This window comes from Hylobates moloch, unplaced genomic scaffold (assembly GCF_009828535.3).
Source record: "Hylobates moloch isolate HMO894 unplaced genomic scaffold, HMol_V3 SCAFFOLD_13, whole genome shotgun sequence".
Classification (NCBI taxonomy): Eukaryota; Metazoa; Chordata; class Mammalia; order Primates; family Hylobatidae; genus Hylobates; species Hylobates moloch.
The window spans coordinates 49268381-49280709 of record NW_026652288.1 but is presented as its reverse complement, the minus strand read 5'-3'; the positions used below and the strand labels follow the sequence as shown (position 1 = coordinate 49280709).

Here is a 12329-nt window from a genome sequence, read left to right as displayed (position 1 = left end):
AGTAAACTGGACAAGTTTTTCTGCCCAGCCTAGGCTGCCACCTGTAGGTCACTTGGGCTCCAGCTATGTGGCTGCCTCTGCTGCTGGGTGCCTTACTCTGGGCAGTGCTGTGGTTGCTCAGGGACCGGCAGAGCCTGCCCGCCAGCGATGCCTTTGTCTTCATCACCGGCTGTGACTCAGGCTTTGGGCGCCTTCTGGCACTGCAGCTGGACCAGAGAGGCTTCCGAGTCCTGGCCAGCTGCCTGACCCCCTCCGGGGCCGAGGACCTGCAGCGGGTGGCCTCCTCCCGCCTCCACACCACCCTGCTGGATATCACTGATCCCCAGAGCGTCCAGCAGGCAGCCAAGTGGGTGGAGATGCACGTGAAGGAAGCAGGTAAGTATGGTAGACCACCAGGAATATGGTGTGGGGTGTCCTGATCCCCACAGTGACCCCAGGAGTCACCTGCAAGGGCTGTGGTAAGCTAAAGGGACAATTTGAGGAGGAGTTTTCAGATGCTCCCAGGAAGAAGAGGGGGCTGTGGGAATGCCTCGCCTACCTCCAGCATCCTTCTCATCTCCCCACAGGGCTTTTTGGTCTGGTGAATAATGCTGGTGTGGCTGGTATCATCGGACCCACACCATGGCTGACCCGGGATGATTTCCAGCGGGTGCTGAATGTGAACACAATGGGTCCCATCGGGGTCACCCTTGCCTTGCTGCCTCTGCTGCAGCAAGCCCGGGGCCGGGTGATCAACATCACCAGCGTCCTGGGTCGCCTGGCAGCCAATGGTGGGGGCTACTGTGTCTCCAAATTTGGCCTGGAGGCCTTCTCTGACAGCCTGAGGTGAGGGGTACAGGGCTCTGGGTTCCAGGACTAAGAGCAGCCCACTCAACAAACGTAGGCCAGCGGAGATGGTTAAGATACAGCACATTGGAATAGTTAAGAAGAGACAGTTTAGGGCTAGACTTCATGGGTTCAAACTCCACCCTTATGTAAGCTTTGTGACCATAAGTAGATTACTTCTCTTTACCCATTTTTAATGCGTTTGTTTTTTGCTTTTTTGAGACGGAGTCTTGCTCTGTCGCCAGGCTGGAGTGCAGTGGCGCGATCTCGGCTCACCACAACTTCCGCCTCCCAGGTTCAAGTGATTCTCCTGCCTCAGCCTCCCGAGTAGCTGGGACTACAGGCACGCGCCACCATGCCTGGCTAATTTTTGTATTATTAGTAGAGACAGGGTTTCACTATGTTGGCCAGGTTGGTCTCAAACTCCTGACCTCGTGATCCACCCACCTCAGCCTCCCCAAAGTGCTGGGATTACAGGTGTGAGCCACCGCGCCAGGCCTTGCCTCTCATCTTTAAACAATAAGGTTCAAAGTTCCATGGGAGCACAAAGGAGACATGATGAGGACAACGGGAGTAGGGCCTGAGTTTTTGTTGTTGTTGTTGTTGTTTTTTAAGCGTTTTGCTCTTGTTGCCTAGGCTGGAGTACAATGGCGAGATCTCAGCTCACTGCAACCCCTGCCTCTCAGGTTCATGTGATTGTCCTGCCTCAGCCTCCGGATTAGCTGGGATTACAGGCACGTGCCACCACTCCCAGCTAATTTTTTTGTATTTTTAGTAGAGATAGGGTTACACCATGTTGGCCAGGCTGGTTTTGAACTCCTGACCTCAGGTGATCCACCCGACCCAGCCTCCCAAAGTGCTGGGATTACGGGCATGAGCCACCACACAGGGCCCAAGGCCTGAGTTCTTAGCAGAAGTACAAGGCGCCTAAGTTTAGTCTACCTTCTAAGGAAGCCTGCCTTTGTCACCATCACTCAGCAAATAACCTCAATGTCTCCCTTTGTCCCTGTCTCTCAGCCTTAATTTTCCAGGCAGCATCATGGAACACATATTTTTTTTTTTAGTTTTGAGACAAGGCCTTGCTCTCACCCAGGATGGAGTGCAGTGGTACAGTCACGGCCCACTGAGCTTCAAACTCCTAGGCTCAAGCAGCTCAAGTGATATCCACCTCAGCCTCCTGAGTAGCTGAGACCACAGGCGCGTGCCAGCATGCCTGGCTAGTATTTTTTACAGATGGGGTCTTGCTGTGGTGACCAGACTTGTCTCAAACTCCCAGCTTCAAGCGATGCTTCCGTCTGGGCCTCCCAAAGTGTTGGGATTATAGGCGTGAGCCACTGCATACTGGAACACATACTTTATATTTGAATTTTTTTTTTCTCCCCTCCCCTCCTGCTCCTTACTTATACTTGGATTTCTACATCTGTGCCAGGGCAGTGGGATGTATCCCCACTTTCCCCATCAGCTTACCCTCCAGCAAATATGAGACTATACTCTTCAATATCCAGCACTCAGGGCTCAACCCTGTGTTTTGGGAGCAAGTGAATGGGGTTCCTCTAGGTCAGGAATCAGCAAACTCAGTACTCAAGCCAGAGCTGGCCAGCTGCCTACTAGCTGATAATGGTTTTTTTAATTTTAAATGGTTACATTGTAAACTGTTATATAAGTACCTGATAATATCATTAATTTTGTTTCTTGGCCTGCCATGCTTAAAATATTAACTCTCTGGCCCTTTAAGAAAAAAATGTGCTGACCCCTGCTCTAGATCAAAGAAAACAAACCTCAAAAATACTTTCCTCCCTCTACCCCACTTGACCGTTGTCCCGGGGCAGTAGGCATCTCCGTCAAAACTCTTGTCCCTGTTCTGTGGTAACTTTCTCAGCTCCCCAACCCATGTCCCTCAAAGTCCCCTCCCTATAGGGCAAGAACCCAGCAACTTCCCTCTCTCCCACTCTAGGCGGGATGTAGCTCATTTTGGGATACGAGTCTCCATCGTGGAGCCTGGCTTCTTCCGAACCCCTGTGACCAACCTGGAGAGTCTGGAGAAAACCCTGCAGGCCTGCTGGGCACGGCTACCTCCTGCCACACAGGCCCACTATGGGGGGGCCTTCCTCACCAAGTGTGAGTAGCCAGGCCTACACAGGGGCACATGAAGGGAAACGAGTACCAGAAAGGTCAGTCCTGCATAAGCCTGCTGGGAGGTGGGTGGGGCACCCAGGGCAGGGTTGAGGGTGAACAAGATGTCACAAGGGTGCCCAGGCCATGTGGAACCTGCCCACTCCCCACACTGAGGAGAGGACTGAGGGTGACAAGCCCAGGGCCCCAGAAGACAGTACCTAAGATGAGCTGGAGTGAGGAAGGGAAACTGATTGCAACCACCTATGGGGCTGCAGACCTGAAAATGCAACAGCGCATCATGAACCTGATCTGTGACCCGGACCTAACCAAGGTGAGCCGATGCCTGGAGCATGCCCTGACTGCTCGACACCCCCGAACCCGCTACAGCCCAGGCTGGGATGCCAAGCTGCTCTGGCTGCCTGCCTCCTACCTGCCAGCCAGCCTGGTGGATGCTGTGCTCACCTGGGTCCTTCCCAAGCCTGCCCAAGCAGTCTACTGAATCCAGCCTTCCAGCAACAGATTGTTTTTCAAGGACAAGGACTTTGATTTATTTCTGCCCCCACCCTGGTACTGCCTGGTGCCTGCCACAAAATAAGCACTAACAAGAGTGTATTGTTTAAAAAATAAAAAGAAGGTGGGCAGAAATGTGCCCAGTGGAAGGCTGACCCCATTTAAGTGCCAACTACTCCAAACCAACATGCTCACGGTCTCTGGCCTGTTCAGTGCCTGCAAAACAGCTAGCACCCACAGTGGGGCGCCAGGGAACTGCCTCACATCTACAGCTGCACCTCAAGGAGTGGCCATCAGAGGGCACTTTGATACGTTTCCCTTATTTTCTGAAGGGGAGTAAGGTTGCAATTCAGTGTCTGTACTGGGAATAGTCTTTATATTTCTTGGGGGAGAAGAGCAGGTGATGAAGAGGGTTCGGGGCCAGGCTGGGTGGCTTCCATGGAAGAAAAGGCAATATTCAGATAAATTCTCCTGCTAAGGACACTGGCCACACAGGTGTCAAGGCAACTTATCACACTTTGAAAGGAGCTGGATCCCTTGCAGATTGGCCAGGAAGGGAGGTGCTGGGCCCTTAGCGGTGCACAGAAGGCCAGGAAGATGTCCAAGGCAGATGTGGGCTGGGCTCTCCCAGGTGGGACCTTTCTGGGGAGCTGCTTTGACTTATGCAGCAGATGGCTTCATGAATGTTAGTAGTGAGCCTGGCAGCATAAGACTAGGGGGCAGAAAGCACCACAGTCTCTGGATCCTCACTTCTCCCACTGCCTGCCCAACCAACACCTTCAGCAAAGTCCTCCTTTCCCAAACACCCCCCAAAATAGACCTTCTCGAAATACACATGCAGTAAGGTCCCAGAGGACAGAGAACATGGGTAAGGAAAGGAAGGAATCAAGCATCACTCTAAGACAAACTCAGACCATCTCTCTTTTCGGTCTGAAAAAATAATCCGTTTAATTGAAAAACCTGGAGGATACTATTCCACTCCCCCAGATGAGGAGGCTGAGGAGACCAGACCCCTACATCACCTCATAGCCACTTCTGATACTCTTCACGAGGCAGCAGGCAAAGACAATTCCCAAAACCTAGAAGGAAAGATGGGGACGGGGGTGGAGAGGAGTCAGAAGGGCTAGCTACCCCAGACCCATGGAAGAGACTCCAAACACACACTCCCAGGCCAGTACCTCCTGCTCAGCACCCTCCTCCCCTCGGCCCCTTCCCTCCAGGCACCCTGGACGGAGTCCCAGCCCCTGCTCAGGGTTATCTCTTACCTCGACAAAAGCAATTCCAAGGGCTGCTGCAGCCACCACCAGCACATTTTTCCTCAGCCAGCCCCCAATCTTCTCCACACAGCCCTGAAGGGTGGCAGGCACAAAGGACAAAAGCACCATCACAAACTTCCCACCCCAACCCCCTCCCCTGGTCCATCAGTCTCTTCCCTGCCCCTGTACATTTCGCCCCACCCTTAGCATTTCCAGATCCCCTCCCCATCCCTGACCCTGTCCACCTCCATCCTGGGTCTCCTGCCTTCTAAAACATTTCCCAGGTTTCCCAAGTCCCATACACAGTCTCCTCCCTACCTCCTTATGGATCGCCTTCTCGTTGAAATTAATCCCACAGCCCACAGTAACATTAACGCAGCAGGAGTCGGGGACTCGGTTCTTCGACATGGAAGGGATTTTCTCCCAATCTGTGTAGTTAGCAGCCCCACAGCACTTAAACTGAGGGAGGGAGGAAATATGGAGAAGAACGTTGTTAAGTGAACCTTCACCTTCAATATGGAGATAAGAATTCTTCTTTTTTTTTTTTCTTTGAGACAGAGACTTGCTCTGTTGCCCAGACAAGTGCCCAGCGGTGGCTCGATCTCAGCTCCCTGCAACCTCCACCTCCCAGGTTCAAGCGATTCTCCTGCCTCACCCTCCTGAGTAGCTGGGATTACAGGCACTCACCACCACACCTGGCTAATTTTCGTATTTTTAGTAGAGACGGGGTTTCGCCATGTTGGCCAGGCTAGTCTTGAACTTCTGACCTCAGGTGATCTGCCCACCTCGGCCTCCAAAAGTGCTGAGATTACAGGCATGAGCCACCACACCCAGCCTTGGAGATGAGAATTCTCTATTCCCACCACCGCTGCTCCCAACAACCCCACTCACATCTGCCTGCATCCTGTCCAGGATCGAAGCAGTGTGGTTGTTTTTCGGGTAATTCTCCATCTGCTGCCGGAAGTTGTTATTAAACTCTGACATCACCTGAGAGTACGGAGGAGCACTGTTGCCGTCAGAATTCAAGCACCTGGGTCCCAGACCCGGCTGAGGCAGGCCCTTCCCATTATTCCCTGCTTACCTTATCTCTAAACACATAGCCAGCGATGGCTGCAGCCACCTCCACCAACATGATAAGAGACAGGAAGATGGCAAACTGCAGGAGCAAAGGACGGGAGTCAAGTTTGGAGTCTATGCATTACAGGGGCCCGTTCTGGCACAGCTGGTCCCTGGACACTCACAAAAGTCTTCCTCACCCACCCACCTCACCCACCTTCCTGAGCCTGAACCAAGCTGCTCTGGCAGTCCCAGACCACCCATGTTGGTCCCGCCCCCCACTCACCGTGATCATAAGACAATAGTTCTCCTTGCAGGCCCCGCAGCAGCCCACAAAAGCCACCAGGAAGAGGAAGACACCCACTGCGATGATGACCACTGGCAACAGGGAGCCAGGGGTAGCCCCCTGGATTATGGTCTGACTCAGGACAAGCTGTGCCCCGACACCCACGGCAATCAGTCCCACTGCACAGGCCTAAGAGGAAATCAGGTGAGGATTAGGCCAGATCCACAACACAGTGGCCCTCCATAGTGGAGGACACAGACTTGACCCCATCCGGAATAGAGATTCTCACACCTCCAGGGAATTTCTTTGGCTGTGGGGAAGGGGGATGACCCATCCTTGCCTGCCCCTACCTCCCCTGATCCCCTCCCGGCTCTTTAATCAGGGACGTGACCAAAGACCTCCCAGAAAGCCTTGACCCCAAGGCACGTATTTCTGACACAGGCTTTCTACAGCCTCCAGGGCTCTCAGCTCAATTCTCTCCCAGAACTGCCCCCTCACTATCCTCCAGTGCACATCCCACGCGCGCATCAGCTGTGACTCAGGTTCCTCTGGCCAGTTAGGCCAGGAGAAGGGAAGAGGAAAAGGGGGCAAGAGTGATGTGCCCGTCCCTAGACAAACAGTAGCCGCTCAAGCCAGGAGCCCAGGGCAGGAGCAAATTGAAGTCGGCAGAGCCCTTCCTCACCCCCAAGGGCTGGGAAGAGGGAAAGGGGGAGAGGGACTGGAGAGGCATGAGAGGGTTGGGGAGGAAGAGACGGGAGAAGGGAGAGGGACTTGAGAGGCATGAGAGGGTTGGGGAGGAAGAGACGGGAGAAGGGAGAGCGAAGGGAAGCCCCGTGGCGATAGCATCAGGCGGTTGGCTGGTTGCCCCACTGCCCCATATCACAAGTGGTTGGGTCACCAGACAGGAAGGGCCAGGAGGGATGGGGGTAGGGGTTGCCGCACACCCAGGATGGCCATTCTCGGTGGAAACAAGCCTCAGGTGTCCAGGAAAACTGGAAGAGGGAGTGGCCGCTCTGTCTTTCCCTGGCTTTCTTTCCACATCTGGTCTCCAGCTGCCTTAATTCTCATTCCCTCAGCCCTCACCATTGTGGAGCCAGGTCTCCCCGCACCCTGCCGGGGCGCCCCCCAGGACCCCTCGCCACTCACGCAAAAGGCCAGCAGGAGGACGTAGAGCAAGAACTTCACACATTTCATTCCTCCTTCCACCGCCATGGCTGCCGGGCCTGGGGCAGAGGGGAGGGCGGGGGATTAAAACTGGCCGAAGGGGGACCTCGGTTTCCGGGCTCCCGGCCGGCCCTCGAGGGCTTCCCTGCACGGCCCCGATTCCCGGCCCCTCCCACCCGGAAACCCGCGGTCGGATCCACGTCTCCCAGCCCCCTCTTTACCCGCAGGAGAGGGGTGGGGGCGACGGCCGCGAAGCCCGGACCCCGCCCCGCTGCCTCTGGGGCCCAGGACAGATCCAAGGGCGCCGGCAGGGCCTTGAGCCTGACGCCGACCCTCGGCCCGCCAGTCTCCGGGCGTCAAACACCCTCTCCCCACCCAACACCCAGCCTGGAGAAACGGTCTTCAGTCCAACCCCGACCCCCGCCCCAGCCCCTTTCCCCTGGGCTCTGACCTCCCCGCCCACCAAAAAAAAAAAAAGTGCAGCCAGCACCCCCGCCACACCCTGCCCGGGCCCAGGGAACTTCGAAGCAAAGTTGCTCGAAGGCGGCTAGAGAGCGCCGGGCGAGTCTCCGCGGGCCTGGGGAGAGCCCTGGAGGAAGGGACTGCCGGTGGTCTCTCCCAGCCCGCGCCGAAGTCCGCCGGGTCCCCGCGGCCTCACCTGGGCTTCCCAAGGCTGCGCGCTCCTCTCCCGCCGCGGCTCCGGGGCTCTCTAGCTGCGCCCCCCGGCTCCCGCCCCGCCTGCCGCGCGGCCCCGCCCCGGCCGGGCTCCAGCCACGGTCCCCTCCCCCGCCGAGTGGCCGCCGGCCTCCCTCATGTGACGCGGGAACAGCTGCGGCCTGAGTCACTGGGCCCAGCGCGGGGTGGGCCGAGCCCCCCGCCTGGCCAGGGCCACGTGGCCCCTACCCGGAAGAAGGCGCCCACCCCCGCAAAGGGAAAGCCGTAAGGGCAAGACCTCGGAGCGCCTGGGGCCCCCCTCTGGCGCTATACCTCCGTGCCAACTCGGGGTAGGAGAGCGGGGCGGAGCGCTGCCTGGGTCACTCTGGTTCAGAGAAGCGGACGAGGTGGGTGAGAGTTACCCTCTGAGCGCCGGGGCGGAGAGCTGAGGCCGGGCGACAATGTGGTCTGTGAGGTTTCCCCATCCTACCGTAGCCCAGCTCTCTCCTCTGGCTCCAACTCTGTGCAAGCCCCCTCCCCATCCGACTGTGCAGACAGCTGGGGACTGCCTGGGGTCGGGTGGGGCCAGAACAAACACTTCCAGAAAGTCCCTGGCCTCACATCCTGGGTGTCTCCCAACATTCTAGAGCACGCTAGAGTGGGGATTTCTGGCCCCCCTCTATTAGCACGGCTTCTCCATTTTCCAGGGCTCCTAGTCTGAGAAAAGGGGAGGAAGCCCTTCCCCGAAGCCACGCTACCCAGTCAATCAAGACACGTCCGCGTCGGGTCCCGCCCTCTAGGGGAGGATTGACAAGGTCTGTGCTTCCAACCTCCCGGACAGCTCCTGCATCCATCTGTGATAGCGAGGGCTTGGGGGAAGACACGAAGGCAGGAGAGGCTTACATCCTCTGGATTTCCCCGTCTTATCCCAGAAGACAAAGCCAGGTGAGGGCTGGAAGCGGGCTAGGGGGATCAAGCTGCCTCCCTCCCTTGTGTGCCAGGGGTGGTCCCCAGAAGGAGCTGATCTGAACAGGCCGGAGAGTAGGACAGGCCGTCACACCCCCACACCTCCAGCCTCGGCCCCACTCCTTGGGCTCTTAAGGTCCTGCCTCAAGAACCACTTCCTGAGTCTTGGTGTATGTGTGTACACAAAGAAGGAAAGAAGTCTCTAGAGCTAAAGGAAGGAGATCCGGGTTGGGCTGAGAAGCACCTTCCAGGATCACGGCCTTCCCGCGGGACACACCAAGCCCATTCCGGACCTTGCTCTTCCTGACCATGGCTGGCAGGCTGTGGAGGAGGAGCGGAGAGCTGAAAAAAGGAGTATTCATCAGGTTCCTTATTGTGCTGCCACTAGATGCCAGGCATGTGCTAGGCTCGGGGGCTGCAAGGAGAGGAAGACAGCGGCCCTGCTCTCTGCTAGCAGGCAGAACCAAGTTCTGGCCACACTGTGAAGAAAGGCAGAAGCCTGCGGTGGCAGCTGGTTAAGCTCAGAGGGAGGGAAAGGGAGAGGAGAATGGATTTCACGGAGCAGAAGGATGTGCTCAAGGTGACCTTGCAGAATAAAGGGAAGAGCTCCAGGGACAGAGAAGCAGTTGACTGTGGGGGAAAAAAGGAGCATTTTTTTAAAGTACGTGGCAGGTTGGGGTTGGCTGGCTCAAAGGGCTTGGGAAGGATGTGGTGAGATGGGTTGAAGGTGGTCTGAAGATCAAGATTGAGAGACTTTAGATACATAACAACCAACTGCAATGTTTGGTCCTTCATTGACTGAACAAACCAGCTGTGAAAGACATTTTGGGACATACAAATATGGACTGAGAATTAGACATGAGAAAATTATTTTGTTAACTGTTATCATGATTAACAAAACGGTCATATAATGATATGATTATGTAGAGAAGTTACTCTAGTTTTTCCTCTTTTTTTTTCTTTATTCTCATCTCAGCCAATGCATTTTTTTTTTTTTTTTTTTTTTTTTTTTTGAGATGGAGTCTCGCTCTGTCGCCCAGGCTGGAGTGCAGTGGCGCAATCTCGGCTCACTGCAAGCTCCGCCTCCTGGGTTCACGCCATTCTCCTGCCTCAGCCTCCCAAGTAGCTGGGACTACAGGCGCCCGCCACCACACCCGGCTAATTTTTTGTATTTTTAATAGAGACGGAGTTTCACTGTGTTAGCCAGGATGGTCTCGATCTCCTGACCTCGTGATCCTCCCGCCTCTGCCTCCCAAAGTGCTAGGATTACAGGCATGAGCCACCACGCCCGGCAGCCAATGCATTTGTTACAGGAAAGGGGTCCCAATCCAGACCACAAGAGAGGGTTCTTGGATCTCATGCAAGAAAGAATTCAGGGCTAGTTGCAGTGCAAAGTTTATTAAGAAAGTAAAGTGGTGAAAGAATAGCTGCTCCATAGACAGAGTAGGATGTTCCTGAAAGTAAGAGGAGGGGCCAGGCACGGTGGTTCACCACACCTGTAATCCCAGCACTTTGGGAGGCCTAGGCAGATAGATCACCTGAGGTCAGGAGTTCGAGTCCAGCCTGGCCAACACGGTGAAACTCCGTCTCTACTAAAAATACAAAAAGTAGCTGGGCATAGTGGTGGGTGCCTGTAGTCCCAGCTACTCAGGAGGCTGAGGCAGGAGAATTCGCTTAAACCCAGGAGGCAGAGGTTGCAGTGAGCAGAGATCATGTTGCTGCACGCCATCCTGGGCGACAAGAGTGAAACTCCGTCTCTTTTTTTTTTTTTTTTTTGAGACGGAGTCTCGCTCTGTCACCAGGGTGGAGTGCAGTGGCGTGATCTTGGCTCACTGCAACCTCTGCCTCCCGTGTTCAAGTGATTCTCCTGCCTCAGCCTCCCGAGTAGCTGGGACTACAGGCACACACCACTACGCCCAGCTAATTTTTGTATTTCTAGTAGAGATGGGGTTTCACCATATTGGCCAGGATGGTCTCCATCTCTTGACCTCGTGATCCACCCCCTCGGCGTTCCAAAGTGGTGGGATTACAGGCATGAGCCACCGTGCCCGGCGAAACTCTGTCTCAAAAAAAAAAAAAAAGTAAGAGGAGGAACACATTCACCCTAGGTATAATGCTTGTATATATGGAGAGATGTGCTCTGCTACAAGGGTTTGTGACAAAGGATTTTCTTAATTACTATATTTTGTAAGAATCGGTATTATCTTTTTTATTATTATTATTAATTTGTTTCCTTAACTATAAACATCTCGGTTTTTTGTTTTTGTTTTTGTTTTGAGATGGAGTTTTGCTCTTGTTGCCCAGGCTGGAGTGCAGTGGCACAACTCACCGCAACCTCTGCCTCCCGGGTTCAAGAGATTCTCCTGCCTCAGCCTCCTGAGTAGCTGGGATTACAGGCATGCGCCGCCACGCCTGTGTAATTTTGTATTTTTAGTAGAGCCAATATTGTGCCATTGCACTCCAGCCTGGGCAACAGAGCGAGACTCTGTCTCAAAGAAAAAGAAAGAAAGATGAAAGTGTTGTGCAGATGGATGGTGCTGATGGTTGCACAATGTGTATGTACTCAATGTCCCTGAATTGTATGTTATATATATTTTACTACACACATACACAAAGAATGGCCCACTTCTACAGCCTGGAAAGTTGACACAGAGCCCCATGTGTTTGCTGGGGTGCAGGATAGAGGGGCCTCTTAGTGGGAAGTGGCTGATCTCAGACCTGGCCCTTCACATCCTTCAGATCCCCCAGCACCTGCTCCAAGTGCCTGACATCCAGATATGCCACCAAACAGTCCCAGCTGGCCCAGGCTGCTGCCCCTTGGTTGCCTGGCACCAGCTGGTGGTAGGTGCGCTGAGGTGGGGACCCTTGTCCCTCCACACCAAGCAAAGCCAGGTTGCCCTCCAGCTCCACCACGCCTCCACCTAGGCCCAGCGACACAGCATGGGGTCCACAGATGTCTCAAGCAAAGGTGCAGCCTTCTGAGAGCATGTAGGCATCAGCCAGACCCAGTGCCATGCACAGCAGCTTGTAACCTGCATCTAAGCACAGGAAAGGGTGAGGGGATATGAGGAAGGTGAGGAAGAAAGAAGGGATCCAGAATCAAGGGAAAAGAAGAGTTGAGGAGGGTTGGGAGAGGGGTGAGGAAAAATGGGAAAGTGGGAGACACAGAGGAGGGTGGGAGGCATGGGGAAGGATGGGGGAAGGGGAGGCAAAAATACATGAAGGATCAATGCTTCTTGGGCTTCGGTTTAAAAAACATTTTCTTTAATTTTTGAAAAATAGGTGTAAGAGAGGAGTGGGGAGAGGGAAGAGGAAGAGATAGGGATGAGAGGGAAGAAGGAAACAAGGATGTATCATCAAAGCCATCTCCCCACTGGGAGGGTAAGGAGAGTGGTGAATAAAATTCAAGGTCCCATGGCCAGGCGCGGTGGCTCAAGCCTGTAATCCCAGCACTTTGGGAGGCTGAGGTGGGCGGATCACGAGGTCAGGAGATCGAG

The 12329-nt window shown here is 54.7% G+C and overlaps 2 protein-coding genes across 3 annotated transcripts; one reads left to right on the top strand and one right to left on the bottom strand.

The window, feature by feature from the left end:
• Window positions 1-43: 43 nt before the first annotated feature.
• RDH5 (retinol dehydrogenase 5) lies at window positions 44-3520 on the top strand. The gene is made up of 4 exons (XM_032173469.2): window positions 44-375; window positions 567-825; window positions 2780-2943; window positions 3216-3520. The coding sequence occupies exons 1-4, from the start codon at window positions 66-68 to the stop codon at window positions 3437-3439; spliced, it is 957 nt and encodes a 318-aa protein (XP_032029360.1). The 5' UTR covers window positions 44-65; the 3' UTR covers window positions 3440-3520.
• Window positions 3521-4219: 699 nt separating this feature from the next.
• CD63 (CD63 molecule) lies at window positions 4220-8585 on the bottom strand. Of its 2 annotated transcripts, none has more exons than XM_032173468.2 (8): window positions 8200-8585; window positions 7195-7271; window positions 6049-6237; window positions 5788-5862; window positions 5598-5693; window positions 5025-5165; window positions 4716-4799; window positions 4220-4529 (listed from the first exon to the last, which is right to left on the bottom strand). In XM_032173468.2, exons 2-8 carry the CDS (start codon window positions 7258-7260, stop codon window positions 4464-4466), a joined length of 717 nt encoding a protein of 238 aa, XP_032029359.1. In that variant the 5' UTR covers window positions 7261-7271; window positions 8200-8585; the 3' UTR covers window positions 4220-4463. The 2 variants fall into 2 exon arrangements, with proteins under 2 accessions (XP_032029359.1, XP_032029358.1); XM_032173467.2 differs by lacking the exon at window positions 8200-8585 and adding an exon at window positions 7871-7952.
• Window positions 8586-12329: the final 3744 nt, after the last annotated feature.

Coding starts and splice junctions, on each gene's coding strand:
- CD63 (XM_032173468.2), bottom strand. CDS start 7,260: ATGGCGGTGGAAGGAGGAATGAAATGTGTGAAGTTCTTGCTCTACGTC. Junction 6,238..7,194: donor TCCTCCTGCTGGCCTTTTGC/GTGAGTGGCGAG, acceptor ATTTCCTCTTAG/GCCTGTGCAGTGGGACTGAT. Junction 5,863..6,048: donor ACTATTGTCTTATGATCACG/GTGAGTGGGGGG, acceptor TTGCTCCTGCAG/TTTGCCATCTTCCTGTCTCT.
- RDH5 (XM_032173469.2), top strand. CDS start 66: ATGTGGCTGCCTCTGCTGCTGGGTGCCTTACTCTGGGCAGTGCTGTGG. Junction 376..566: donor GATGCACGTGAAGGAAGCAG/GTAAGTATGGTA, acceptor ATCTCCCCACAG/GGCTTTTTGGTCTGGTGAAT. Junction 826..2,779: donor GCCTTCTCTGACAGCCTGAG/GTGAGGGGTACA, acceptor CTCCCACTCTAG/GCGGGATGTAGCTCATTTTG.